The following is a 27,981-nucleotide window of genomic DNA, read 5'->3' as shown; positions in this document are numbered from 1 at the left end:
TTGCTGCCAGGAAAAGGCAATTGCTCTGCCCTCCTTGCTCCTCCTCCCTGCTCCCTCTAATGGCTCTTCTCAGCCTTCCCTGCTGGGAGCAGTTCATTTACTAGCCTAGCATGAAATATTCATGGGGTTTTTTTTCTGTTTGGGGCTCTTTCTCTTTCCACCTCAGGCTGGGTTGTGCTGTGCTGGAGCAGCAGCAGCTCTGGAGAGGTTGGCAAGTGCCAGAGCCAGCACGAGATAAAGCGTCCGGCAGCAGGAAGGGGAATGGGCCCTTCCCTTCCAGCAGCACTGAGCTCTTGATTTGGGTGATCCATCTGCAGAATTGCATCAGGATAAATTAGGTGTGGGTTTCTTTTCTTCCCAGTATGTCCTGCATCTGTGGGCAGCAGGATTTCTCCTTCTGCTGGTGTTGCATTCAATGCTGGGCAGTGTTGTCATACTCTCCTTAGCAATATTTGCTTGTTCTCCAATACTTCCAGGTGACACCTAACTTAATTTATTTTGTTTTATCAAAGGAAAGCCCAGTTGTGTTGCAGTTCAGTCTCTTCACTTTGGTCAGGAGCTCCATGGCCTGTAATTTAGTGGTATCTCCCTGCATAAAGTTCCTTTGGCAACAACAGGGAAAAACTTTCTGTGTGATGCAGCCTAGAGAATTTGCAAACTGTACAGAAAATAGTAAATCAAGTAGTTTCCAGTGGAAAGATTGGAAAGAGAAGCAAAACAGAGATAGTAAAGCATATGCAGATGGACCTAATAATGTGGCTATGTAAGAAATTCCTAGAGAGAGCAAGGAATGTGGCCTGTGCATTTTGTTAGTGGCAAGCTAATAATTTGAAAATTATTACATAAGCCTGCTTGACAGTGGTAATTTTCACTCTCTAATAGTAACTCTGCAGCACTGGGGCAGAAAACTGTTAAAGCTTTAATGTTAGCAGAGTTCTGGTTCAAAACAACAGTGAAATCTTTTGGAGAGTGAAAAGATGTGACAACAGTCCAGGTTCTCTAATGGCCTGACAGTCAGTGCTGCAGAAATTACTTCAGCACCCCTGAATTCACCTGATTATACAGTGCCAGCTGCATGCTCAGGTTGTGGTCTCTCTCTGGAATCAGCTCTGCTTCCCAAGAGCCTTAATCTGTTCTCATTTGGAAATGAAGGCACTACTTAGCATTGTGAGAGCATCTTTAACTCTGTCACTTGGGGATACAGTGCTGCTGCCCTTAATTCAATTGATGGGACTTCATGTGTGGATGGAGAGGATTCTGCAACCCCTTCAGGTTAAAGGTAATTTTGGCACTGAAGTGGTGCTGGCTGGATTTATTAGGCTGCAGAGAAGTACAGATGAGGAACAAGTTTGTTTCCCAGTATTGCTGAGGACAGGAAGTGTTCTGAGGAGCAACAGAAACTTCCAAATTAAACCAGAGCACTCCAACTCGTGGTGACATTGATAACATAATCGCTGATTTTATTTGGAACTTGTTTTCTCTGGTCTCTTGGGCAGATACAAACTCTCCTGGGCTCACCTTCATAAGGATGTGGAGCTCATGATCTGGTTTTCAGCAGGACTGGCCATGGTAGCACAAAGCACAGCAGCACAAGCACTGGGCCAGGCCAGGATAGGATGGGAATGTGTGCTGAGGGATTATGGAAGAGCAGAATTTGGAGTCCTTGACTCTGATCAATTTGGATTACAGAGCTTTTAATGTGGTTTGAAAGGGAGATGTGAATTCTGCCACAGGAGCTGTGTCTGTGGTGTGGTGTTACGAGGGTTTTCTTAACCATCAGAGCTAAAAAGGTTATAGTAAAATCTGGAATTATTTTAAATTTAAATAATAAAATTATTAAAGAAGAAAATATCCTATCACTTATCTTCTGCTTATTACATTTACGTTTCTTTGCATGGAAAAGTCAATTTTTGCATTGTTTTATTTCTGTATGTAAAAATCACCCCAGGCCTGGGAGCTGTGCCACCAATACTTTTTTTCAACACAGCCATCAAACCACCTCTTCTACTTCTTCTTTCCAAGCAGTGCTTACACTGGATTAATGAAGTGGCCAAAATTTCTTCATTCCTTTATTTGTTTTTTTGTTTTTTTTTAATTCAGCAAAATAACATTTATTCCTTTTCATCCCTCAATCCCTGTATTCCACCCAGGTTATAAGGAATGCTCCAGTGAAAACATTTGCCAGTGCAACCTTCAGCTCCCTCCTGGACGTGTTCCTGTCCACCACAGTCTTCCTCATCCTCTCCATCACATGTTTCCTCAAGCACGGGATGGTGGCGTCCCCTCCGCCGCCCGCGGCCGTCGCCGTCTTCGTCATCGCCATCCTGCTGGAAGTGCTGTCCCTTGTCATCTCCATCAGGTAAAGGCAGTGCCACCAACTCTGCAAATAGCAGGGGGAGCTGCAGGGATGCCTGGCTCGGGGATATTTTGTTTGACAGCATCCCAGGAGCTCGCTGGGACGGGCTGGGAGGTTTGAAGAGCAGAGTCAGGGCAGCCAAGCTCGCAAGTCTTGTGCAGGATTTGCAGCAGAATTGTGGCTCTGGTAGAGATCACTTAGGGAAATGGAATCTGCACCCCATCCCTGCCACTCCTACTGCTCCTTGGGATGCCAAGTGTATGTCTTCTGTCCTCACAGGACTGTCAGAATTCAAAAAGAAAACTTCTATCTGTCCTGCAAACAAACCCACCCATACCGCTCCTTTAAAATCCAAGATAAAAGTACAGAATTCTGGGGTTAAAACTGACATTGTGTACCAGAGCTGCAAAGAGCAGTGCTGCCCTCAAAGAAAGAAAGGAGACTGCTAAAAGGACATTGTGTCTGCCCAGACTTAATTTTTTTTAAGTTTTGTGGGTTGACATTGAGACAGTTAATGTTTTCTGTGTTTCACATACAACAGGAGTGCAGTGTTTCCCCAGAAGGGAAGGAGCACTGTTTTGTCTCTTGGCAGGGCTGTGCTCAGATGCCAACCTCACACCTGAGCCCTCTTCCTGCCCTTCAGCAGATTGGGCTGCAGGTACCTGGTTTTTAGCAGCAGTTCCCCACTCCCCATTTGCTCCCAGTCACCCCCAGTGCTGGGCTGTTTAAGGTTTCCAGGACCCTGCTGTGGTAGCTTCTCCATCCCTGGGGTCACTCACACCTTGTTCAGTGCATCTCATCCTCTCTGATCTGCACAGATGCCCCGTGTAGCCTGTCATTAACCCTGTTAATGAGCTGTTTGTGTGTCTGGAGGTGTAGGAGGGGGTTCCCTCTGCCCTCCTCATCCCCGTGTTCCCTGCACTTGCCTGACACCACAGCAGGGTAAGGGTGGTGTGTGCAAATGGGTGTCCTCTCCTGGAGTTCTGCAGATCTGTCAGGAATGTGTCAAAATGCTTTTGTAATTATAACCTGGAAGCAATTTCTGCTGTTGTTTCAAAAGAAACAAGAGATTGCAGTTTGCACTCTTATTTTGACTTTGCAGGGTCGAGGTAAAAGCTACTGAATTAGTGCTTTTGTCACTGAAGGAACTTTGTACCCCACTGGGCATATAAATGTGTGCAAGTGGATTTACATCAAAACTGGCATGTGGAGTAGAAAGAAGCCATCTATGAAATGCTTTTAAAGATAGCATTTCTTAGCAGGGGTGTTTGGCTGTTGCAATTTGATAATTTTTAGAAAATCTAGAAATTCAGAGAGTTACAAGCTATACTTGGAGATGGTTGAACTGATAGTCATTCTAAACTGTATTAATTGTTGCTCTGTCCTCTCTCTTGTATCAGAAATGCATTTTCCCCTTGGCAGAAGTTTCTGCACTCTGGTTTGGATGGGGCAGAAGTTTTTCAGGCAGTTTAGTGTGCCCAGGGAGCTTTTTCAGGTGATCTGGGTTTGGTGGCCATGAACTTGTTCAGCTGGGATCAGCTCAAGCACCACTTTCCAGAAGTGCTGCTTTCTGCTGTCCAGGTGTATTTGGAGAAAATTTGTGTTTACTCACATTACAGGTGAATTCTTACTTCATTTTAGTATTTTTTCAATTTGTTGTTTTCCCCACTTGTTTTCCCTGTAGGACATTGCTTTTGCCTTATTTTTTACATTTATAAAAATTATTGCTATAGACTTAGAAATATTTATAGGTAGATACATAAGTTTTATTGCAGTCCTGCTCTATAATTGGTGGTTTATGGGTTCCTTAAGGAGAAGGAAAATTGTTGTTTTCAGTCAATATGGTCAAGAGTTGGCAAAGTGGTTTTGTCTGTGAGTGGTTGTGCAGGGGTTTGGATTCACTGCAGCTCTGGGCTGTCAACCTGACCTGACCTGATCTCAAGACCCCTCAAATTGTCCTGGTTATCTTGAGAACCAGGAATGGCTGGATGGGGTAAGTGCCTTCCCCTGTCCCCTTCTTCAAACCAGCAGGGATGCTTTGAATTTATTTTGTGTGTTTACTCTATAATAAATACCTAAAATACACTTCTGGGCAACCCCAGTCTCCATAACCTGAGGCACACACTCTGTACAGTTCCTTTGGGCAGGGAGGTGAAAATCATCTTTTTCCTCTTCAAATCCTCTTCCAAGTGAGGACTGCTCCCTCTGACCACTCATTATGCACAGAAACAGTGCAGAACTTCCTGTGCAGAAATGTCATCCCAGATGACAATCTCAGAATACCACCGAGATATCTTTGGGGAGGAGACTGGACTACAATGCTGGGCACAATCCCAGAGTTTCAGGAAAAGGGATTATTTTAAGACCAGAAAATTCTTGCCTAAGTTTCACATTGTATTTTCATTATCATGATGCTAAACACCCTGCCTTTAAATCAGCTAAATTGTAATTAAATCCAGAATCCAGCCTAGCAAAGGCTCCCCTGGCTCTTGTGGCTCAGCCCTCAGTCCAGCTGGGGGAGGGAAGAGGAGAGCACAGCACTGTCACAGCCTGGCCAGTGAGAAATGACCTAAAACTCGAGTTCTGCAACAGCAAAAGTCCTCATGGGGCAAAGCTTACGAGGGAGAGGGATGTTTTGATTCCTCTGAAGTGTCTGATGATAAATTATTGGAGTACCTATAGATGAGGATCCCACTGTTAGCACAAGAGCCACTCGAAAATTAATTGTATAAAGCTGCACGCAAAAATTGGTGCTTCATTTGTGAGCACTTGGAAGATGTCATCTCCTCTGAAAATGTTCTCTGAAAATGTCCTTCTGCCTACTTGAAACATAGCTACTTGGATGAGCTCAGCTGAAGTGTAAGAGATCCTAAAGTTCTGGGAATTTTTAAAAAATCATCATTGAATGTACACCAATGTGGGAGATTCCGTTTGGGAGTCTGAGGAGGGGCTCTGCAGGAACAGGGGTTAGAGATTCTGCCCAACAGCTGCCCAATGTTTAGTGTAAATATAGAAGTTTTGTTCACTAGATAATTTTGACATCTTGTCCTCGAGTATAAGTTTTGCTTATAAATAAGTTTTTTTACAAAAACTATGTTGCTTTTGATGGTGTGCTTCAGGGAAGGGTTGAGGGCAGAAGAGTGAGTGTTTAGCCCTGTCCAAGAGAGGGAGAGGTGGGAGGACTTTCAGTTGATTCATCAATTTGAAAGGACCTTTCTAGACAGCAAAAAAGAATCATCTGGATGGAGAAATCAAGTGCAATCCAAGAGTAGAAGGGAAGCTGTGCTATTGTCTGACCAAAGAACTGCCCTTCTCCTGGTGCTTCACTGTCCTCAGCCAGGACCTGTGGCCAGCATTGGATCTTCCTGCCTTCCTCATGACCAGCAGCACAAATTGTTTCCTGCCCCTCGAGCTGGATGAAGCAGATCTGTTAACACAACTGATACAGAGTATTGATGCTGGGGAAAACAATGTAGTCTGTTTGCCTTTATTTATTTCTAACATCTGGTATTTAATATCCCACCAAATTGCTGCTATGCCAAAAGCTTTTGATTTGAACTCTGGGAATTGATTTTAAACTGCCAGTAAATACAAAAATGATGGTAACAGTCTCCATTAGCCATTAATCATTTATGTCAAAGTTACTAATTTGAACTCCAGCTTGTGTAAACAGCTCAGATGCTTTAGCATTTAAGCCCTGTTGAGCTGCCCACTGACACTGCATTATTTACTGATACTGCCCTGTAGCCATTAAATCTGTCTGCAGCTCTCACTGCTGTCTGGATTTAATGCACCCCTGACTTCCTGTGCTGGGAGCGTTGGGCTGCATTCACTGTTCAGGAGGAGAATTCCATCTTTTAATTCCAGAGCACAGAGCCTCACTATAAATCCATCCCCAAAAAATCAATGCAAGAAGGTAAAGATTATCAGGAGCAACTGGAATTTGCACCTGCCTTTTTGAGGCACACAGCTGCCTAAATAAAGCAGTGTCCTCATGGCAGGATTAACCCGTGGGGTTCACCCCTGGATCTGTTGCTATAGCTCCCACAGGAATTTGTGCTGGCATGGAGGCTTGGCAGAAAGGAAGATGCAAACTCTGGAGTTTGGGGTGAGAGACACGAGCTGGGCAGGTGCCCCAGAGCAGGGGTGGCTGCCAGGCACCAGAGCGTGGGCACAGCTGGCACCTTGGCAGGGAGCAGGTGCCCAGGGAGCCCTGGGCTGCCATCCCTGTCCCTGCCCCTGTCCCTGCCCCTGTCCCTGTCCCTGCCCCTGCCCCTGCCCCTGCCCCTGTCCCTGCCCCTGCCCCTGTCCCTGTCCCTGTCCCTGTCCCTGCCCCTGTCCCTGCCCCTGTCCCTGTCCCTGCCCCTGCCCCTGTCCCTGTCCCTGTCCCTGCCCCTGCCCCTGTCCCTGTCCCTGTCCCTGTCCCTGCCCCTGTCCCTGCCCCTGTCCCTGCCCCTGCCCCTGTCCCTGTCCCTGTCTCTGCCCCTGCCCCTGCCCCTGCCCCTGCCCCTGTCCCTGTCCCTGCCCCTGTCCCTGTCCCTGTCCCTGTCCCTGTCCCTGTCCCTGCCCCTGTCCCTGCCCCTGCCCCTGCCCCTACCCCTGCCCCTGCCCCTGTCCCTGCCCCTGTCCCTGTCCCTGCCCCTGCCCCTGCCCCTACCCCTGCCCCTGTCCCTGTCCCTGCCCCTGTCCCTGCCCCTGTCCCTGTCCCTGTCCCTGCCCCTGTCCCTGCCCCTGTCCCTGCCCAGCTCTGCCAGGAGATTCCAGTCCCAGCCCATGGGCTCCTGGAGAGTGGGGCTTTGCTTTTTTGGGTGGTGATTTCAGACTACTCAGCACTGGGCACAGGGTACAGCCTGTGACCCTTCAGAAACTCCTCACTCTAGAGAGGTTTTTTAAAAGTCTTCTATATCCAGTTTTTAAATTTCAGTGCTTTGCTGGAAATTCTGTTTTCCAGTAGAATGCATTAGAATTGTTGGTGTGAATGAAGCCCATTAAACTGGGAGCTGGCAAATCTGTGAGCACCCTCTCGTGGGCTCCCGATGAATTACAGTGTATTCCATCCTCCCAAATTCCTCATTTTCCATTAAAGTATAATCTACAGATTTTTCTTCAATTAGAGTTCTTATGCTTCACAAAATACTTGTGGTTGCAAGTTGCAGAATTCCAGATCAGAGGATTAAAATCTCATTCACGAACAATTTATATTTAAAGGTGTGAAATGAGTATCAAATTGGCATAAATAAATTTCAGTTCAGCTTGGTTTGTGAACTGAGGCTTTTATTCAACGTATAGAACCTTGTATTTCAGACAACAGGGTTAAAAATGAGAGAGATAAAAAAATATTAATAAATACAATATTTTAGTAAATAAAAATATATCCTGGATATCTTTTCTCTTTTTAGATATGTAGGTGATATGGGGTAATTTATGTGACTTTGGAGACTGGGAATTTCATATTTAGTGTGTGGTTTTTGGAGGTTTTTTTTTCAGCTGTGAGCACCTCTGTATAAAACAAACAAAAAAGAAAAAAAAAAAAAAAAAAAAAAAAAAAAAAAAGGTGTGATTCTGTATTGGTTGGGCTCTGTAGTCCAGAATTACCTGCCCAGCCTGAGTCTGATAACTCCACACATGCCATTAATGGCTCTGGATGCAGCTAACTGTGCTACACCACCTTTTTTACACCTTCTTAAAAATAATTAGGCACTTGAACAGCAGTTGCAATTTTTCTCAAGTGACTAATGTTGAGCTTTGAGAACGAAGTTATCCCAAGGATTTATTTCTGTGGATAAATACTACTTTTCTATGCAATACCCTTGAGCATTGAGCATCCTTTTACCTTGCCTTATTCATTTCAGCAATTAGAGCTGCTCTCATTTGAGAAGCATCTCCTGTGAGCTGCTCTCCAGAGCTCTTCCAGTTGGCTCCTTCAGCTCTTCCCAGGCTGGGGCCGTGCTTAGCTCGAGGTGAGAGCCGTTCCTCCCTCGTGCCTGCTGGGATCCAGCTGGCTGTGAGGTGCCAGCTGGGCTCAGCTCAGCTCAGCTCAGCTCCTGCCAGCTCACAGCCCACGCTCCCCTTCCCCTTCCCTAATGACAGGGAGCACAGCCTGCTGCACCATGGCTGCTGGCAACTGGCAGAACTGGTTTGGGTTGCAGGGTGATGGGTGCTGGAGCTGCCCTGCTCCTCCAGCATTCCTGGTGTTATTTTCAGTAACTTCAATTTGTAAAAGTTTTCCTCTCTCCCTGCTTTATTTATGAATGGAGAGGAGTCTTCCCTGTGTTTAACCTTCCAGGGAAGTGAAGTTGGGCTGTCTGTTTGCTTCCTCAAAGCCACCACACCGAGGCTCTCCCTCCTCAGCCGAGCAAACACTCTGGATTATTCCCTGGAGTCACAGCAGGTGCTCACAGAGCCTAAGTGGAGGATTTGAAGCAGGTAAATGAGAGGTACAAGCTGTGCTGCCTGATGTGGACCCTGTCTCCTGTTGCAGGATGGCATTCTTCCTGGAGGAGGTGATGACCTGCACCAAGAGGCTCCTGGAGGTGATTTCTGGCTGGCTGCCTCGACACTTCTTCGGTGCAATCCTGGTTTCTCTCCCAGCTCTTGCAGTATTTTCACACTTCACCTCTGATTTTGAAACAAATATACATGTAAGTGGTTGAATTCTATAATGTGATGGTTTGGAGCTAACAAAGCTTGTTGCTTTCCTGCCTTCTTCCACCTCCCTCCTGCTCTACATCTGTTTGATACAGATCCCTTAGAGGGATGGGGCTTTGTGGATGGTGGAATTCCTGCTCTGTTATGTAAACACTGTCATGGTGAAAACTCTCAGACAAAAGGGGAGAGGATACCTAGAAATTCCTGCTGCTTGCATACCTTTTTTTCTCTTAGACCAAGCACTTCTGCAGGAATTTTTTTGAGATAATGCAAGTGGTTTACCTCTGGATTATTGTCCTGGGCTGGATTTGGAGTTTGGAGTCAAAGAAGCTGTATCAGTGAACCTCAACAATGAGAGCAGGATTAGTAAGGGAGGTTTTGGCTTTGCAGAGTGAGATGAAGGAACTCAAAGGAGAGACCCCTTGGTACCTAGAAATGGCCATTGCAGAGGCTGTGGGAATAGTTAAAGGAGTGCAATGACTGCCTTCTGAAAAGGAATGGAAAGAAACTGGCATGTTTAACTCAGACACAGAGATCCATAGAGAATTTGGTGTCTCTGTTATTAAAAGCACTCAGAGAACAAGGGGTTAAACATTTATAGAATCACAGAATGGTTTGGGTTGGAAGGCACCTCCTGTTCCAACCCCTTGCCATGGGCAGCAGTGAGCAGGGGGAAGAACAGTTTAATTTAAAGGCCAACTGTAGCATAAAATCAAGGCTTAAAAACTGTGAATAAAATGGCCTCAAGCTGGAGATGAAAGATTGTTTCTCTGCAGGTTTCTCTTAGGCAGCACAGTGTGCAATCCTTCCTTTCCAGGATCTTCAGGGAATTGTGTTTCACAAAGCTCTTGCTATTTCAGGGCCCTGGGTGTAGGTAATGACCAGATCCTCTTCACTCTGCCTGTCACAGCTCATTCCTGGCTACTGGGGAGTGTTTGTTCCATGGCAATGTGTGACCACACATTTTTTGGTCCTTGCTGATTTAAACACAACATGGGATTTAATCCTGTGGTTGTCACAGTCACAGGAGGGTGTGGTTGACATTCTGTTCCACCCCGTGCTTAAGATCATCTGCAGCTTCTACCTTTTGGAACTTGAGTTAAGAATTTTTGAGCTATAAATTTATTTGTTTGTTCAGTCTAATGATAGTCTTTCCCCAGCATGATTATCAGTAAACTAACCATAGGAATGTTTTCCTCAAGGGAAGGGAGCTGAAAACCTTCAAATCTCTCAAATCTGTCCATTGATTTTGATACCATCCCATTCATCACCATCCTTGATCATCTCTCCAAATATTTCAGATAATATCAGAAGCACTTTGTGAGTGTGTTCTCAGTACAGCAGCTCAGGTTGAGTCAAAACACTTCAGGCAGCAGCAGTAAAGCAATAAAATGGTGACTTTCATCACCAAACTGAGAATAAACTTTGCTTTCTTTCCTCTTGCAGGTGCTCCAGGGTCGTGGGGCTGTGGGCTCACTCTCCAAGAGATGCCCCAACTCACCTTGTGCTCAGTGTTTCCACACTCATGGAGCTCTAGGAAATGGAGTCAATCTATAGAGGGTCAGGTAAGTGTCCTCCTTTACTATGACATGGTTTTGCAAAGTTTTTTTTTTTTATTCATAGCATTTTATAAGCTCCCTGGATATAAAATAATTAAAATGAAAATTAACAAAAAGAGCCATGAAAAAAAAAAAAAACTTTCCAAAGCCATGCATCCATAGTAGAATCCAGCACATCCTGACCCTCTATAGGCTGGCTTCATGCTGGGGCATCACTTGGAGTGAGAACCAGTGCTCTGCCACTTTAGGAGACCTGAAATGGGGGGAAAAAAGTAAGTTTAAATTGTATTTTTATAAATGGACGCTTCTGAAATTCATTTTATTCGTTTTTAAGTCATTTAAAAAAACAACAGTTGTTGTTTGTGGTTTAAAAATGGTGAATTATGTAAGGATTTTTCCCATACACTGTGTCTGCTCTCAATCACATGCTTGTTTGTTATGCCACAGGACTGCCAGGCTGCAGAGTCTGCACTTCAGCTTCACAGGACATCTAAAGGGAAGGGAGAGAATGATCATTTCATGCTGTAAAACACAGCATAAAGCTAGACCAGAACTCCTTAATCCAAGGGTGGAGTCTCTGCTTTAGCTTGGATGGTCATGAATATCCTTGGGAAACCAAAATTGGCAGATCATTGGCACACTTGAGAGTTTTGAGCACTGTGAGGTTGTAGCTGGGGAAATGAAGGTGCTCTGGGCAATGCTCCTGCACTTCTTTATCCAGGAATTGTGAACAGGTGAAGGGGTTTGAGATGAGGCACTTGGAACAGAAAATGTGAACTTGTCCTTTCAAATTGCCACAAGTGGTCATGTTACCAAGGGTGAGTTGCCAGTGACTGAAGCTGCCTTTTGTCACCAAGGCAGATCTTTCCTTCCCTGGACCCAGCTCTTACAGGGCAGAGTGAGGATGTTCTCTCTGAAGTGTTTTTAAAAGCAGGCAGGTGGGTGAAATTGCACTCTGCAAATTTCCAATGCAATGGAATTTTGGTACTTATGTAAAGCAGGGCAGGATCTAACCCCAGCAGTGGAGAGGGGGTTGCCATGAATTTTCATCTTCTTTTTTTCCCTTTTTTTGGATGAGAAGAGGCACTGAGCTTTTGGCCAAGGTAAGCTGGAGGCTCTGGACATCATGTGTGATAAAAAACTCCATCCAGGGAAAATGGTGACAAACCAGCAGTGCTAAAGGTTTTCTTGCTCCTGGAAGGGAAGATGTCCATCTTCAGGTGGGATCACTCCCTGTGCCCATCATCCAGGTGGAATGATCCCCTTCTCCCTGCTGGCCCCTGTCCATGGTGTGTGGCAGGCCCTGGGCAGCTGTTAACCCCCTCTCTCTCTCTGTTGCAGTACACCATGTTCATGTGTTGTGCCATTCTCATCACCATTGTGCAGTACTGTAACTTCTGCCAGCTCAGCTCCTGGATGAGATCCCTGCTGGCAACCGTGGTGGGAGCAGTGCTGCTCATCCTGCTCTACGTCTCCCTGTGCCCCTCCAGGTGAGCTCACCCTCAGGGCAGCACAGCTGCCCTTTCCCCAGGGAAACAAGGGGCTGATGCACAGGATTTTGCTGTCTGCCATGACTTTCTCCAGCATCTCAACCTTAATGATTTTATTTCTTCATTATTTATTTTTTTTTTTAAGGATTTCAGGGGGCCCTTTTCTCTGTTCATCCTGATGTGTTCCTAGGACACAGATACAGACCCACAGAATTGCCTTTCACCACTAGTTTGAAAATCTGTTTTATTAAGGAATTTCCCAGGTATTTGGTGGTGCCAGAGAACCCAACTGCTCCCCAACACCCCTCTGGATTTATTTTTGCCCTTAGGAACCAGGTGTTCTTCCACCTCCTTCCTCAATGCTTTTTCCAATGTGGGAGGCAGGTGCTTGGTTTTAATGGGATCTAATGGGATCTAATACCCAGTTCCATTCTCCTGCCTTTTCAGAGGACTCTGCAGAACAGGAACCAGAGGAATCATGATAATGAGTTGCTGTGCAATAACCTTACATGTTTCCAGTTTTCCTCTGATACACGATTTTCTGCAAGGAGAATTTCTTTTGCAGTATTCTCCTGCTGTTTTCTTACCAAGAGACTCCAGGGGGTCCTTCCAGACTTCTACTCCTATTGGCAAAATTTTATCATCAACTTGCACTTCTCAGTGGCTTAAGACCCTCTCTTGGGATGAACTTAGCAAGGTCTTCTCCTCAATCAGTCAGTTCCTCTCCTTCAGAGACCTTCTGAATCATAAGGTGAAAAACATGAAAAAAAACCCAAACAAACCAAAAAGTGTTTGCACATACATAATTTAGTGAGTATTTAGCTTTAATTGCCTCTTTAGGTGTCTTCAGTGGTATTTTTTAATCTTGATCAAATTTATGCTTTAAAAAAGGGAAGAAGTCACCTCTTATACCTATTCACATCTGTGATTTGAGGTGGCTGTAAGGGTTGAAGGGAGAAAGTCCTGGGGAAAAAATATCCTGGAGCTGTAGTCAGTTGACAAATGATTTCTAGATCATATTGACTCAAGAAAGATCCCTCTCTTGTCTGTCTGCAGAGGGCTTGGACAGGAGGGCAGGGAGTTCTCTCCAGCTTCAGTGCAGGAAAGGAGTGTTTGCTTCTGAAGCCTCCCTTGTCTCCTCATGGATTTGTCTCATTGGGTTCAGGATCCAGAGATCCCAGTGAGCATCATCTGCCCCCAGCACTGGGTGACCTCTCCCAGTCACAAAGACCTTCTCCCTTTGCTTGCACTGGCCAGCCACAGCTTCACTGAGGATCTTGGAATCACAGAATCCTTTAGGCTGGAAAAGCCCTCAGAGATTGAGTCCAGCTGTTCCCCCAGCACTGCCAAGGCCACCACTGGCCCATGTCCCCAAGTGCCACATCCACAGGACTTTTAAATCCCCCCAGGGATGGGGACTCTGCACTGCCCTGGGCAGCTGTGCCAGGGCTTTTGCTTAAGGTCTTTTTTCCCCCTAATATCCCTAAACCTCCCCTAAACCTGAGGCTGTTTCCCCTTGTGCTGTCACTTGTTCCTTGGGAGCAGAGCCCATCCCCCACCTGGCTCCAAACTCAACCACGGGTTTGGTTTTCCAGGGGAATTAGTGGAGAGCAAACCCTTGATGCCATTTCTTGATTCTCTGGTTGCTCTTCCCTAATTCCCCTCAGCAGGAGTTCCTGGAGCTCCTTCCCCAGTGCAGCTGCCTGGGGGTTCCTGGTAAAAGGGGGCAGTGGAACAGTCCTGGACAAGCTCCGTGTCCAGACTTTGTGCAGAAAGACAGACACAGAACTGGGGATTTTCCCTGCATTTCAGCTTTATTAAGGGACTGGGAATGGCTCTTCCAAAGCTGAGAGGTGGAGACCTTGCTGTTGTGTCAAGTGACAGCATCAGCTCTTGCTGAGTGCTAAAGGATCTGTGAATATCAGGAAACCCCATCATCTTAATGAATGTTACTAATGATGATTTCCACTGTGGTGTGGACTGCAGTGACCATCCATGGGCAAGGTTCAGAAATCATGGAATGTGTTATTTCATCCCTCAAGAATAAATATTTCAAGTAATAGAGTTGTTCAACTGCAGGTCTGAAAAGGTGATTGATAGAATTGATCCTGAACAAAAGTCACACAGCTGTAGTCAGTGAAACCCATCCCTTCAGTTTGTTAATAATCATCTTTATGTCATCTCTTACCAAGATTCTGATAATTTTTTTTGTCCCAGTGGCAGTTGCAGCCCTGTCTGCACCACAGGCAGATCCATTCTGCAGTTTTACCTCCCTTTCCAGTTGTAACTAATCCTGAGAGTTTGATACTCTCTTGCTACTTGATTGCAGTAGAGAAATTGTAATACAAGTAAATAAGAGAAGTGCTTGAACAACTTATTTTCTCTAATGGCATCTTCAAAAATGGGTTCTGTGTTTGTTAGGATTTTGGGGATTTTGGGGTTTTTTTGGTTTTGGGTAGTTTGTTTTTTGTTTATTTGTTTGTTTTGTTGTTTTTGGTTTGTGAGCATTTTTGGTTTTGTTTGGAGATATTGGGGTTTATCTCTTGGTGTTTTATTTTTAAAATCTTCTGCTGTGTGCTCACATAAGAGGAAGACATAATGGAGTCTTAGAGTTCTGGGATTGCTTTTCCCTATTTTCCAGGTAAGATGGGATTGTTTAACAGTTACTTGTTCCCTTTACAGGAATTTGCTTCTCTGGCTGGTTCCTTCTTCCAAGCAGATAAGTCATGTTCAGACAAAGTTTGTGTGCAGTTATCAGGTCTGCAGTGCAGTTATTGGTCTGTGCAATAGAGAAGTTGAAAATTCTGTCTGGAATGCTGCAGGAATATTTGTTTATTGCTTTACTTTCCCTCTGAAATCAGTGCTTTTTTCATTTCAGCTCCATGGAAGCTCCTCATCTAGATTTGGCACAGAACTTTAGGTAAGCTTTATATAAAATTACCATCTTAATATTTTGGGATAGAAACATTTTCAGTGAATTACATGTAGCAAAACTTTGCATCCACAGTAATAACGTGGGAATTCATCAAATTGGTTCAGCAAGTTGTGTTTAAGCTCCTTGTGTAATTTCCTTTACAGATGACTTGGGTATGAGCAAAACTCATCAAGGCTGGTGCTGCAGTCACAGAATTGTATAATGATATTTTCTCCTTAAATTGGATTTCTAGGAAATAGAATTATGGAGGAGCTATTTAAAATCTCTTTTTCCAGTAGCAGCATTTTTAGAGCATTATCTGTCCATCACAAGCTGTTTATTTGGTTTTCTTGGCTGATTTGCACCTTTCTGAAGCAGTGTGAGTTGGGTGCTCTCACATCTGGCCAGGTGAGAATTCCCTGGTGTGCAGGAGCTTCCTCTGGAAAAGCTGGATGTGCAGCCAGCTGCCTTCCCAGGCTGGGGTGTGACAGCCTGGACACCTCTCCTGGGCAGAGCAGGGAGTCACAAAAATGAGAGCAAAGAAAATTTTACCCCCAGCCTTTCAAAGCAAACAAAAATCCATTCCTGGGTTATTAATGACCCCTTAAAATAATTATGTTAGAGATTCATTCTGGTGAAACTCTTGAGTTTCTCATGGGTTTATTGCAAGTTTTTGCAGTACCATTTTGAGGTGTTTTTACTGGTCTTTGGTATTAGACAAGTCTGTGTTTGCTCATTGCAAATTTGGGGGCAATATTTGGGCCACATTGGGCTTGATCTGAAAGGGTTTTTAGGAGCATGTTGCTTGTCCTGGGAGGATGTGTCAAAGCAGAATTCCTTTTAAATAATTCTCATCTCCACAAATGCTGTGGTAGTTTAGAAAACACATGGGGTTCAAAACAGAGGGATGAGAACAGTGTTTCTTTGGGTATTTCTTCACCAAGTACACTGTTGGGGTTTGGGGAGCTCTGTCTTTTCTTACTTGGGTTTTCCTTTTTCATGAAACTTTTTTTTTTTCTTTTTTTTTTTTTTGGTAGCAGAATTCCAGTTCATTGAATCCAGAATGGAAATTCAAAGCCAAGAGAATGAAGGGGCTTTTGTGGTAAACATTAGTATGGTGATCACTCCAGTAGTGTCTTGGGATCAGCCTTAGTTTGGATCCTTAGTGTTTGAATCCTTATTTTTTTTTGTTGTGAATCTTTTGTGCTGCTCAGAATGATAAACTTCCTCCCCAGCAGCTCATCAGGCTCCTGGCCAGCTGCTAATCACTGCTCAATAATCCATCCTGCCTTAAATCTTTGACAACTGGCTGCTCCCCTCAGTGACAGGAATCTGTTTTAAGATCACCTGTCAGCATTGTTTTCCTGCAGCTATTTCTCCTCCATAAATATGTAACTTGTGCCTCATGGCAGGTGAAGGTGAGAGTTGCTGAGGACCAAACCATGGAGGTGTCTCTTGAGGGAGTGAGGCTCTGCCTCCTTTACAAGGCTTGGCTTGTGATCTAAGGCAGTGACCAAAATATGGCACCCATTAAACATTTCTAATCTTCATTTTTCCCTTTTGATTTGGATGTTGTCTGTGCTCCTTCAGCTGAGGAAGAGACCCATGTGCTAATTCTGCTCAGCACTGCCCTTCAGTCCAGCTCACCTGGCCTGACCCTGCCCAAACTTGGACATTAACAAGTACTGGAAGTTAAAAGAGAGAACTGGGAGTTAATCCTGTTCTGTTTCTGCCATTAAACAGAATTTGGCATCTTTTTTCAGGGCTCTTACACTTTATATTATTGTATAACACATTTCAAGAGTACAGAATTTCCCCTTTTTTCTGCTAATGGATTACTAAAAGATTAAATTCTCTTAGCTTAACAAAATTTTTTGCTGCACCTTTCTGCCAGAATTAAATAAATTTCTTGCTTTCCCCACTCAGCACTAAAGTTTTCCTGTGTTCTAGGAGGGCTGGACAAGCTTGTGTGCTGCCTTTAATGAGGCTGTTCCCTTTCCTTGATCAAGAGCAGAGATAATATTAATGTTGCCTGGGAAGAGAGACAGTGTAATGCTAATGAAGCCTTAGCACAGAGTTCATCTCTGGGCTGTCTGTAAATAAAAATGTTTGCCTTGTTTTCTAGGCAGCCCAGTTCTTCAGCCCAAAGGATACAACCATGAACTTTGTCTTTAAAGCAGGAAATATTTCTCATTTTCATTCCTGGTGGGATGTGCCACTTTCCAGTGTGGCTGCTCAAGGGGGACCAGCAATCAGCCACTTGAGTGGAGACTGAAATCACCTGCTTGTAGGGAAGGGTTTGTAGGCATCTGCATGTTTTTCATGGAAAGCTGCAGTTTGATCCCTTTTCCACACCTTTCCTCCTTTGCATTCTTCTCTCAGATTGAGCAGGCAGAGGCATCCTCTCTCAATATAGCAAGATATCCAAATCCAGACAGGGGTTACTGGCTCAGAAGCAAACTGGCTTTCCAGAAAGCTCTGTAAGTGGAAAGCCATTATCTTCATGATTTGTGATGAAGCCAAAGGAGATTCTATCTCCAGAGTCTCACTTGTTCCATGTTCACAGCCTGGATGGAGGTGCCAAGTTAATAGTGAGGGGGCTGTGCCAGGCAGCATTTCACCAGTTTGAGTTAAAGAAACATTGTCAGCTCAAGATTTCAGTTTGAATGATTTTTAAAATCAGTTTCTGCTGCAACTCCTCATAAAAAGTAGAATTGAGAAAGATTGGTCAGAGGGATTGATCCTTTCTGTTGGAGGTGTGAGGGAGTTGTTCTTTTCTTTCCAAAGGTGACTCCAGGCCATGGCTGCTGCCTGGGGAGGAGATTCACAGCCCTGTAGGTCCTGTGTCCTGTGTCCTGGTCACTGCAGCACCACAGGCTGGATTCCCAAATGAGGACAGTGCAGTCACTCTGCTTCAGGCTGCAGTCAGGGTTTCCATACCAATGCTCATGGGGATAAAATGCCTGGAGAAGCCACTGCAGCTTCTTTTTGGGATCATTTTGGGATCCCAGCCCATTCCCCATGAGTGGAGGGAGGTCAGTGGGTCACTCCCTGCACGTGCAGGTCTCAGGAATGGAGCAGATCGTGGAGAGCTCCCAGCCCATTCCCCCAGGAAGCTCCTTCCCTGAAGGCAGATCCTGCCTTCCACTGTTCCTGATGGAACACTTGTGGTGCTCACCTCATTCACTGGAGAGGAGTTAAAGTGCTTTGAGGAGTGTTTGGTACAGCAAACTGCAAATAAAAAGCCTTTAATGACTTAAATAAAACCCTGTGGCAGGAATGTCTCATACTAGAGGGAATTGTTTGGATCAAACTGGTACTCTCAGAGCAGTACCAGAGTCATTGCTCAGATCCTTTCACAGATCTCTGCCCACAAGATGTGTGAAATAATGAACCCAGATTCAGAGAAGAACCTGAACTGTGCTCCTTAATCCAGATTCTTTCCTCACTTTCCCCCATCTCTTCTTATTTCCAAGATCTTTTCTCTTACCTACCATCCCCTCATTTTATTTTATAAACCCATCAAGCTGGGAGGGCATTTTATCACCTCCAAAATATGTAGCAAAAATTTCAGGAATTGTTCCCTTCTAATCATTAATTAGAGAGTAATTTAGACTGGAAAATACATTCAAGATCAGGGAATCATAGAGTATCCTGAGCTGAAAGGGACCAGTGAGGATCATCAAGTCCAAGCATTAACCCAGCCAAGGCCACCACTAAACCATGTCTTTGTCTTTGTCTCTGACTTGTGTTTCAAGGGGGAGATAAACAGGTTCATCCCAGAGGTTCTGTTGGGAATCAGGGAGGAAGGAGTGTCTTGGTACAGCAGTTACAGGAACCTGATGGTGAGGCCTGACTTTGAGCTGGGACATCTCCTCCTTCCACAGTCCCCTTGTGTAGAGGGAATAAAATGAAAACACCTTCATTTCACCACACTCCTCCTTTCTGCCATATTTATGGTAGGAAACAAAAGAAGTAATTTCCAATGTAATCTGTCCTATCTTTCATCTGAAATTCAGCCTGCACACTCTGTATTGTAAATATCTCACTTGCTGGAAGCTTTTCCCCCCTTAGGATTTCTGTAGAAAAGTGAATAGATACAAAGACTGTGGCCCAGAGAAATGTTTTTGGATATGGGGCACATTCATCTGTCTCACAGCTGTGCTGTGGTTTTGTTTCATCACACTTTTCTGTCAATCAAGTATTTGAGAATGAAACAGAGGAAGAAACTGTGCCTGTAATAAAGTCCAGCTCTAAAATACATCCAGGGTGGAAGCCTGTCCCCCATGGACATGAAGCAATAAAATTAACTCAGGAATGTTTTCATATGTTCCAGTAACAAATTCAACCTCCTCTCCTTGAGCTGTTGCTCCAGTTGTGCTGAGCTTTAATCCCTTCCTGCCTTCCCACTGAAGTGCAGGCAGGTGCTGAACATGGATTCCTTTCTGGCTCTCCAGGAGAAAGGTTGATGTGATGCTTTTCCTTTTCAAACCATCTCTTAACTTGAGAAGCTTCAGTGCATGTCTGCTCATATCAAATCTCAGGCTTTGGCATGATTTTATCCCAAAAATGCAGTTGGATCCCTGCAGAAATGACTGTGTGCCAAGCTGTCTGTGTTCAGCCTCTGCTTCTGGGATTGCATAGGTGGGGCCTGCTCAGATTCAATTTGAGTCTTTGCATCTCTGCAGAAAGTTGAGATTGGAGAGTGCAGATGTCTCCTCGTTCAGGGTGGTTTGGCACTGGCAGATGCTCCATCAGCACCTCATAATCTGCACAGGCAGGCAGTGAACTGTCGAGAGGATCTGAAATATTGCTCCCAGTCTATGGCAGACAGGAATTTTTGATTATTTTATGTAATCTTGGCACTTGGAGAAACTTTCTGTCTCCACCATGAAGAGATGAAGTAGTTTTATCACAGAAAAGATGTCAGCACAGCCATGTTCCCCACTTCCATGCAGTTCATAGAGCCACAGACTGGGCTGGCACAGAAAGACCTTAAAGCTCATCCAGTTCCAACCCCCTGGCACGAGGGTTCTCCATGGTCTGTCTGTTACAGGATTATCTTCTCCCAGACCCTTTGGTAGCATTAAAGGAACATGGAAAAGGTTCCTGGTCGTTGGTGAGGATACAAGCAAAGGCACAGGAGTGTAAAGCAGTTGGTTCTGAATATTGGAGGTCATAAAAAATACAAAACCAGATAAATGACACAAAACTCCCAGATACCCCCATGTACAGACATTGAGCACACTCAGATACCTAAACACACACAGGTTCATATTTACATGCAGTGCTTTGGGCTGTATATTTATATTTAGATATAATGATAAGAGTGTCCTTGGTGAAGTCCTTAAAACAGGATTGGGCTGTGCCACTGAACATGACGATAAATACTTGGTGGGTTTAAGGAAGTACTCGGCGAGTTTAAGAATGAAATTAATTCTTTGGCGTTTTCTTAACAGCAGATGAAGTTCTCAACTCATATTTTATCATTTAGTATGTAGCTGTACTTCCCACGGCTCCTTTTCCAGCGGAGGGTTTCTAGCTGCAGGGCAGGGATGGCAGTGCCCTAACTCACAGTGCCCTGTGTTGTGTTGTCCCCTCTGTGCAGCTCCAGGAGGAGCGCGTGCAACAGCTCGGCGCCGGGCGGGGCGCAGCGGCCGGCGCAGCTCCTGGGCCAGGAGGTGGTTCTGGTCTCCTTCCTGCTGCTGCTGCTGGTCTGGTTCCTGAACCGCGAGTTCGAGGTCAGTTACCGCCTGCACTACCACGGCGACGTGGAGGCCGATCTGCACCGCACCAAGATCCAGAGCATGCGGGATCAGGCGGACTGGCTGCTGAGGAACATCATCCCCTACCACGTGGCCGAGCAGCTGAAGGTGTCCCAGAGCTACTCCAAGAACCACGACAGCGGCGGGGTGATCTTCGCCAGCATCGTCAACTTCAGCGAGTTCTACGAGGAGAACTACGAGGGCGGCAAGGAGTGTTACCGGGTCCTGAACGAGCTCATCGGGGACTTCGACGAGCTGCTGAGCAAACCCCACTACAGCAGCATCGAGAAGATCAAAACCATCGGCGCCACCTACATGGCGGCGTCGGGGCTCAACACCTCGCAGTGCCAGGACAGCAGCCATCCCCACGGGCACCTGCAGACCCTTTTTGAATTTGCCAAAGAAATGATGCGGGTGGTGGATGACTTCAACAACAACATGCTGTGGTTTAACTTCAAGCTCCGGATCGGCTTCAACCACGGCCCCCTGACGGCCGGGGTCATCGGCACCACCAAGCTGCTGTACGACATCTGGGGGGACACTGTGAACATCGCCAGCAGGATGGACACCACCGGCGTCGAGTGCCGCATCCAGGTGAGTGAGGAGAGCTACCGCATCCTCAACAAGATGGGCTATGACTTTGACTACAGGGGGACGGTCAATGTGAAGGGCAAGGGGCAGATGAAGACCTACCTTTACCCCAAGTGCATGGACAACGGGGTCGTGCCGCACCACCAGCTGTCCATATCTCCAGACATTCGGGTTCAAGTGGATGGCAGCATTGGGCGCTCTCCCACGGATGAGATTGCCAACCTGGTGCCTTCTGTACAGAATTCTGATACGATAGGCCACGGCACAGAGAGCTCAGAAGCCAAGGACACCCTTCCTTCCGCCAAGAAGCTCCAGAAAGATGCGGCGAAGGCCGAGGAGAGGTGCAGGTTTGGCAAAGCCGTGGAAAAGGATGACTGTGAGGAAGCGGGGACTGAGGAGGTCAATGAACTGACAAAGCTAAATATCTCTAAGAGTGTATGATGAACTGTCAGAGTTGCATGAAGTGCTCTGTCCATAGAAACACACAGACTTTTGCAATTGGCAGTTTTCTTTTTCAAGAGAGACCTTCTCCACACCTGGGTTGTACGTTTGTGTTCATTTCGGCACCTGGGGCTGTGTGGATCATGGCTCTTCAGGGCTTGTTTTCATCCATCTCTCTCCTCCATGCCCCAAATCACATCCCAAGCTCCCCAGCTCCCTGTGCAACCATCTTACAGCTGAGTAGAGGATATTAAGTGCCTTCAGATATACTCCATTGGACTCCCTGTCAAGGTACAGAGGCCCCAAGTGAAATCATAGCTTTGGGTATTTATCTAATTTTAAAGAAAAGAAAAGCTGTGGTTATATCATTTTTATTGTTGTTTCTCACAAAACACTTTTTTTGGCTAATGCAACTCCTTGGGTTTTTTATATCTCTCGGAACAATGTTTTACTGTTATCAGACCTTTTGTATGTAACACACAGACATGTGCATGTATCTACCATATGAGACTGCTATAAAGTGCCAGTAATGCACCACGAGAATGTCTGGGCCAGGGGTGACACCCTTTGGGTGGGGCTGGAGGGGGAGTTGTGCCGTGGCTCAGCCTTTAGTTAGGGCAGGAGGAACAGCTGCTGTCGTCGTGTTCTCCTTTCCCGATGCTTTCTGCAGCCTCCGTGTGCCATCGTGTGCTTTGGATACTCTTCTTTTCCATATAGCCAGTGAGTTAGTGATCTGTGGGAATGGAAGGAGGGTTGGGACAGTGCCAGCTCTGGGGACAGTTTCCAGAAGCAGAGGAGAGACCCCGGCAGCGCTGCAGTTCGGGGCTCCCGGCTCCGTATGCGGCTCGGCGGGCGAAGGTAGGTGATGACATTGGTGTCTCTGAGCTGACTGGAGAGAGAGAAAGAGAGAAGCAAAATAAATGTTTTGGGAATGCCTTTATTTATTTATTTATTTTATTCCTGTTTGGTTTCTTGTTTTTGTTTTTTTTTTATTTTTTATTTTGTTTGGGAATTTTGGTGTGCGGAAGGGACCGGGAGAGATGAATTGTTGGTGGGTTTAACAGGAGTAATAAGACAGTGTTTGAGCCTCTTTGAACTACCAACCACTGTGAGGATGTTACCTTAGGCAATATTTGTTTCCAAACGACACTTTGGAAGCCACCAAACACAGTTGAGTATCCCAGCTTCCCTCTGGACTGAACCAATGGTGCTGCACAATGTTTTTCAGGATTTTTACACACACACACACTCACACACACACACACACACACACACACACACACACACACACACACACACAGTGCTTTTGCAGCAGGGAAGAGAACAGAATGCTCCCTTCCTGCTGCTGGAAGCAGGAATAGGGGAAAGAGTCCTTGTAGTGAGCTGAGAAGCACAATCATTCCCAGTCCTGCAGCCAGCTCCATGCAGGTCCCTGGGAGCAGAGGCCTGTGGGAGCCCAGGAGCTGCTTGCACAGAGGGAACTGTGGGGCTGGGGGCTTAGGCTGTGCCTGTCTGCCCTCTGCATGCTTCCACCACCTCCCTCTCTGGCATTTGATGCCCTGATGGGGATCATACTGACCATTCAACTATTTTGGTTCAGGCAACTCCCTCTGACACCAAATAAAGTGATTTTTATTCCCAAAACAAGTTGATCATCCAGGGAAGAGCTGGGGACAGGCAGTGCTGCACTGGCTGCGTGGTGCTGGGGCTCTTTCCATCTCAACTCGAGTCAGAATGTATTGATTCTTCCTCTTATCCCTGTGTGATTTTGGGGTGTGAGTAATAAATATGTCCATTGTGGGGTTCCTGTTCAGCTGGTGGAAATCCATCTTCACTGCACAGTCAGCATGGAGTCTGTGAAGCCTTTATCAGATGTGAGTCTGGGATTTCTGGATCTCAGTTAAACAGAACTCTGCACACAGGTCCTGCACAGTTGCTGTTCATGCATGTCAGTATTCCTTTTGATAGGAAAGCTGTTCAGAATTCATCTTCCCTCAATCTGCCAGAACACAACAAACCAGGGGGTCCTCATCCCCAAGTCCCTGTGCCATAGATGCAGTTGCCTGTTTGGAGGCTGTTCCCAAAGAGCAGCAATGTGAGGTGGTTTTGAGTGCACAGTTTTCCAGGAGCTTCCTTCTCCCTAGGTTACAACTCCCTCCTCCCCATTGTGGGTTGCACTTCCAACTTTCAGGTAGTAATTCTGCAAATACCTCTAGCACCTGAAGAATGTATTCCTGAAACCATTGGTTCAGTTAAGGTGTGTCAGTATTCCTTTTCCTACAGTCAAGGAGCTAACATGATCCAGAATTGTTTACATGCCTTCCAGTGTTATGTCATTGTCTTAGAGTCGTTCCAGCCTTTCTCCCTGTCACTTCTTTTCCCAGTTTTATAAACCCTTGCTCTCTCCCTGCTCAGCTGTGTGCAAGGGCAGAGCTCAGTCAGGATGTGCTGGCTCCCTAAGACACTGCACAATAACCAAATCTCCACCAGCCCAGCCCTGCACCTGGGAGAGGCTGGCAACCTGTGGTTAAACCTGAAAGGAAAAGGTGCTGGAATGGGACCTGGACCCAAAGCACCTTCCTCTTCATTGTTCAAGCACTTCAGGATGCAAAATCCTTCTCCTCCAGCCTGTAAAGTACACAAGGCTCCCATGCTGCTGTGGTGTGGGACTGTGGGAGTATCTCTGAGTTTATGGGAACATCCAAATACCAAACCCCAAACCCACCAAGGCCTCTCTTTGTTGACACTAAGCAAATAAAGGCACTGAGAACTCAGAAATCAAGGGCTCTGGGAGCTGCCAGTGGTTGTACTCTGCCTTAACTCTGCTTGGGGAAGGACTCCTGATGGGTGAGCAGTGGTGCCCTGTTTGCTCATTGCCAGGACTGCAGCAATCCCACAGCTGGGCTGTGGGGCTGCCAGGGGTTCAACCTCTTCAACGCAGTGCAGTAACCTAATGAAGTTCAGTTCTCAATGGATGGTGTGGAGGGGGAGATTTTCCAGGTGCAAGAACATGAAGGAGATACCTGTTTGTGTTGTAATCAGTGTGAGCTGAACCTTCACACCTCCCCTTATGCTTTTGAAGATTTCTCCTGACACTAAAGTGACTCTGGAGGTGTTTCTAGCAGTGTTGTGTGGCTCTGCTGCACAATCCTGACATGTGCTGGTGGGAGGCAAAGTTCACTCCATTAAAATGCCTGTGGTGTGTGTGCTGTTGGTGCCAGCAGTGCTGTCAGTGAACATGGGGGGCTGGCCAGGCCCCCATGGGTTTATTCCACCAGGAAATCCGTGTGTGGCTGCACTTCCACAGTCTTCAGGGTGGTTTAATGGCAGGGATTTCAAAATGGTCTAGAGAAGGGGACTGGGGAGATTGCTGGGTATTTGTGAGCCCCATGTTGCCTTCTGCCACTGGCAGCACCTGCTCCAGGGTGCAGAGTGACAAGGAGTGCACAGAATATTGTCAGCAGTGAGATCTTAATCTGCTGCTAACACACCCAAATGCTTTTTCCTCCCTGCTGCTCCTGTGAGATTTCTCATTGAGCAGCAGGTCAATGGCATTCCCATTCACTTCTGGCATTAGGATTTTGAGAAGGACAGATTTGCCTGTTACTTCCCAGGATTTAGGGCCATTCTCCTTTGCTGGAGGTAACATGAGCAGAGTGGGACAGTGCCACAGGCTGGCTGCAGCTTCTGCTGTGTCCCAGGAGTGACAAAATGAAGGGAGAAAATTGGATGGATTCCCCAGGGGCTTTGCACAAAACATAAGTTTTTAGATAGGGCTAAAATACAGAAAGAAGATGCCCAGAGTAAAACTGAAGGGAGCTCCCTGTACCCATAGCACCTTTAGCTAAAGAGGAATTTGTTCCTGAGTAAAAGGCCAAGTTTTTAGGGTTTCTGGCATTTTTAAATTGCTGACTCTGACCTGTTTCTAAGGCTTTCATTCTGAATACAGCAAAATGAATTGCAAGGGAGCAGTTAATTTATGTCACAACATCTCAAGAGGCTGAGGGTGCCTGAGCTTGGCTGTAATGCCTTTGGCTGTTTAAATCTGCACCTTGGCTTGGGGGGGTTCTGCCATATTTAAAGACCCTCTTTTCTCCCTTCTTCCCTGCTGTGGTTTTGTTTTCTCCATCTGCATGGGACATACAGGTCACACATGGGACATGTTGCCTCTGCTTCTCACCTTTGGGAACCTGTGTCTTCCTCATTGCAGAGCAGCACCTGAGCTGAGCTCACAGCTCTGGGTGCTGCTGTCACTGTTGGTGCCTCCCTGTGTCTGAGGAAAGGGGAGATTTGGGTGTTTGCTTTGATGTTTGGTCCATTTTTGCTGCTCACAGCTGCAGCTTCCTCCTCGTGCTGGTGACAGAAGTTACAGAAGATGCACATCCCTGCAGTTATATTTAAGAATTAAATTTTAAAATGCAGTTGTTGTTTATTGATGGGATTTTTCCAGTTGCTGGAAATGCCACAGGGGTGGTTTGGGTGTAAGTACAGAATGATTTGCATGTGGGAGCAGTCAGGGTGGAGGTGCAGGGATGACCCGGTGTCATGGCACTGACTTCTCAATGCCCAGGCAGCTGTGAAAAGCCAGCTGAAGTCTCAGAGTAATGCTGACACTTGACTGGCTGCTTGTGAAAGTCATTTTCTCCAATATTTGTCTCCTTTGGAGTTCCTCCTGCAGGCTGTAGCAGCCCTTGGTTTGTTTCCTGGGCTAAAACCTGAATTGCTCTTTGCTGTTGTTGAGACTGAACTGTGCAGGCAGTGGGATTCTGCAAAATCCTGTTAAAAAGTTGGAATTAGTAACCATTAGTCACCAATTCCTGCAGGCCCTGGAGCTGTCTGAGTGCTGCCAAGCTCTGAAGGTGTTTCAGTTCAGAGCTGTGGGTAGGACACTGTCGTGCTTTGGCTCCATATGGTAACGTGCTGGCAGGTCTGGAGTGGGGAAGACAGGGAGAAGGGAATGTGGAACGAGCTGCTGGGGGTTTCAGGGGCTGATCTCTGTGTCCAGGAGTGCTGCACAGAAAAGTGTCTCAGGAGTGGAGCAGAGCCTTGGCTTCCCAAGGTGTTCTTATTTTCTGGGAGTGGGGAACCAGAGACCCTTAAAGTTGGCTGATTTTATTAAAATCTGCATTAACACCACCCTCTGAACTCTGTACAGAGAGTTTTATTGGTGAAAGTCAGACAGCAGGAGCTTATTGCTTTTGTCTTATTTAAAGAGTTCATTTAAAACGAAATATCAGGCTCTGTAGGTGTTGAAGGAGAAAATAAAATGGGTGGAATGTGTCTTGTCTTGACAGCAGTGCAGTTTGAGGGTGCCATAGGAAGGAAGTTTGAGGTGCTTTGCACACACTGGGTAAAGCTCTGGTAGAAAAAAAAAAACCCATAAATATTTTGTATAAAATCTCTTTCAGGCCTTTCTGTGAACTGAACTTCTGTCTCAGCCCTGATAAAGGGCTGGGCTGTACAACACGTACAGAACTGTTTGCTCCTTGCCCTTGGGAGTCAATATTGGCTTGGGAGAAAGATTAGTTTGGATGAAACACATTGGTGGGAGATACTTAAGAGCTTTTTTTCCCTGATCCCTTATTGTAGGTGCTGAACATTGCTGCCTAACCCAGCAGAGGCTGCCAGGAGCTGGAGGCAGGTGCCCAGGGTCTTCCCACACCAGCCTCCTCCTCAGGAGCTGTCCCACGTGCCAGGCTCCACACTGGGGATCAGTGCCTGAGGCAGCACCTTGGTGTTTTACCCCTCTGGAATGGCCCAGGCCACTGGCAGCCTCTCCTGCCTCAGCCTTGGCATTCTTCACTCTGTTCTCTCCCTGTTTGCTGGCTCACTCAGCTGCACAGAATCCCAGATTGCTTTGGGACCTCAAAGCTCATCTTGTCCCACCCCTGCCATGGCAGGGACACCTTCCACTGTCCCAGGCTGCTCCAGCCCCATCCAGCCTGGCCCTGAGCACTGCCAGGGATCCAGGGGCAGCCACAGCTGCTCTGGGCACCCTGTGCCAGGGCCTGCCCACCCTCCCAGGGAACAATTCCTGCCCAATATCCCATCCAGCCCTGCCCTCTGGCAGTGGGAGCCATTCCCTGTGTCCTGTCCCTCCATCCCTTGTCCCCAGTCCCTCTCCAGCTCTCCTGGAGCCCCTTCAGGCCCTGGAAGGGCTCTGAGGTGTCCCTGGAGCCTTCTCTTCTCCAGGTGAGCACCCCCAGCTCTCCCAGCC

General features: G+C 46.3%; 1 protein-coding gene across 2 annotated transcripts in view; it reads left to right on the top strand.

Annotated features, from left to right (window-relative positions):
* ADCY9 (adenylate cyclase 9) overlaps nt 1-22,704 on the top strand; it is an 81,713-nt gene extending 59,009 nt beyond the window's left edge. For both annotated transcript variants that reach the window (XM_079320511.1, XM_079320510.1), the window contains 5 exons: nt 2,151-2,359; nt 8,838-8,997; nt 11,905-12,053; nt 14,932-14,973; nt 20,576-22,704. In XM_079320511.1, coding sequence (XP_079176637.1) covers nt 2,151-2,359; nt 8,838-8,997; nt 11,905-12,053; nt 14,932-14,973; nt 20,576-21,764 — 1,749 coding nt within the window. In that variant the 3' untranslated portion in view covers nt 21,765-22,704. The remainder of the gene's footprint in view (nt 1-2,150; nt 2,360-8,837; nt 8,998-11,904; nt 12,054-14,931; nt 14,974-20,575) is intronic.
* Nucleotides 22,705-27,981: the final 5,277 nt, after the last annotated feature.

The sequence above is a fragment of the Erithacus rubecula genome (assembly GCF_903797595.1).
Source record: "Erithacus rubecula genome assembly, chromosome: 17".
NCBI classification, from domain to species: domain Eukaryota; kingdom Metazoa; phylum Chordata; class Aves; order Passeriformes; family Muscicapidae; genus Erithacus; species Erithacus rubecula.
The sequence above is the reverse complement of the archived record's forward strand: the minus strand, read 5'-3'. Positions and strand labels throughout refer to the sequence as shown.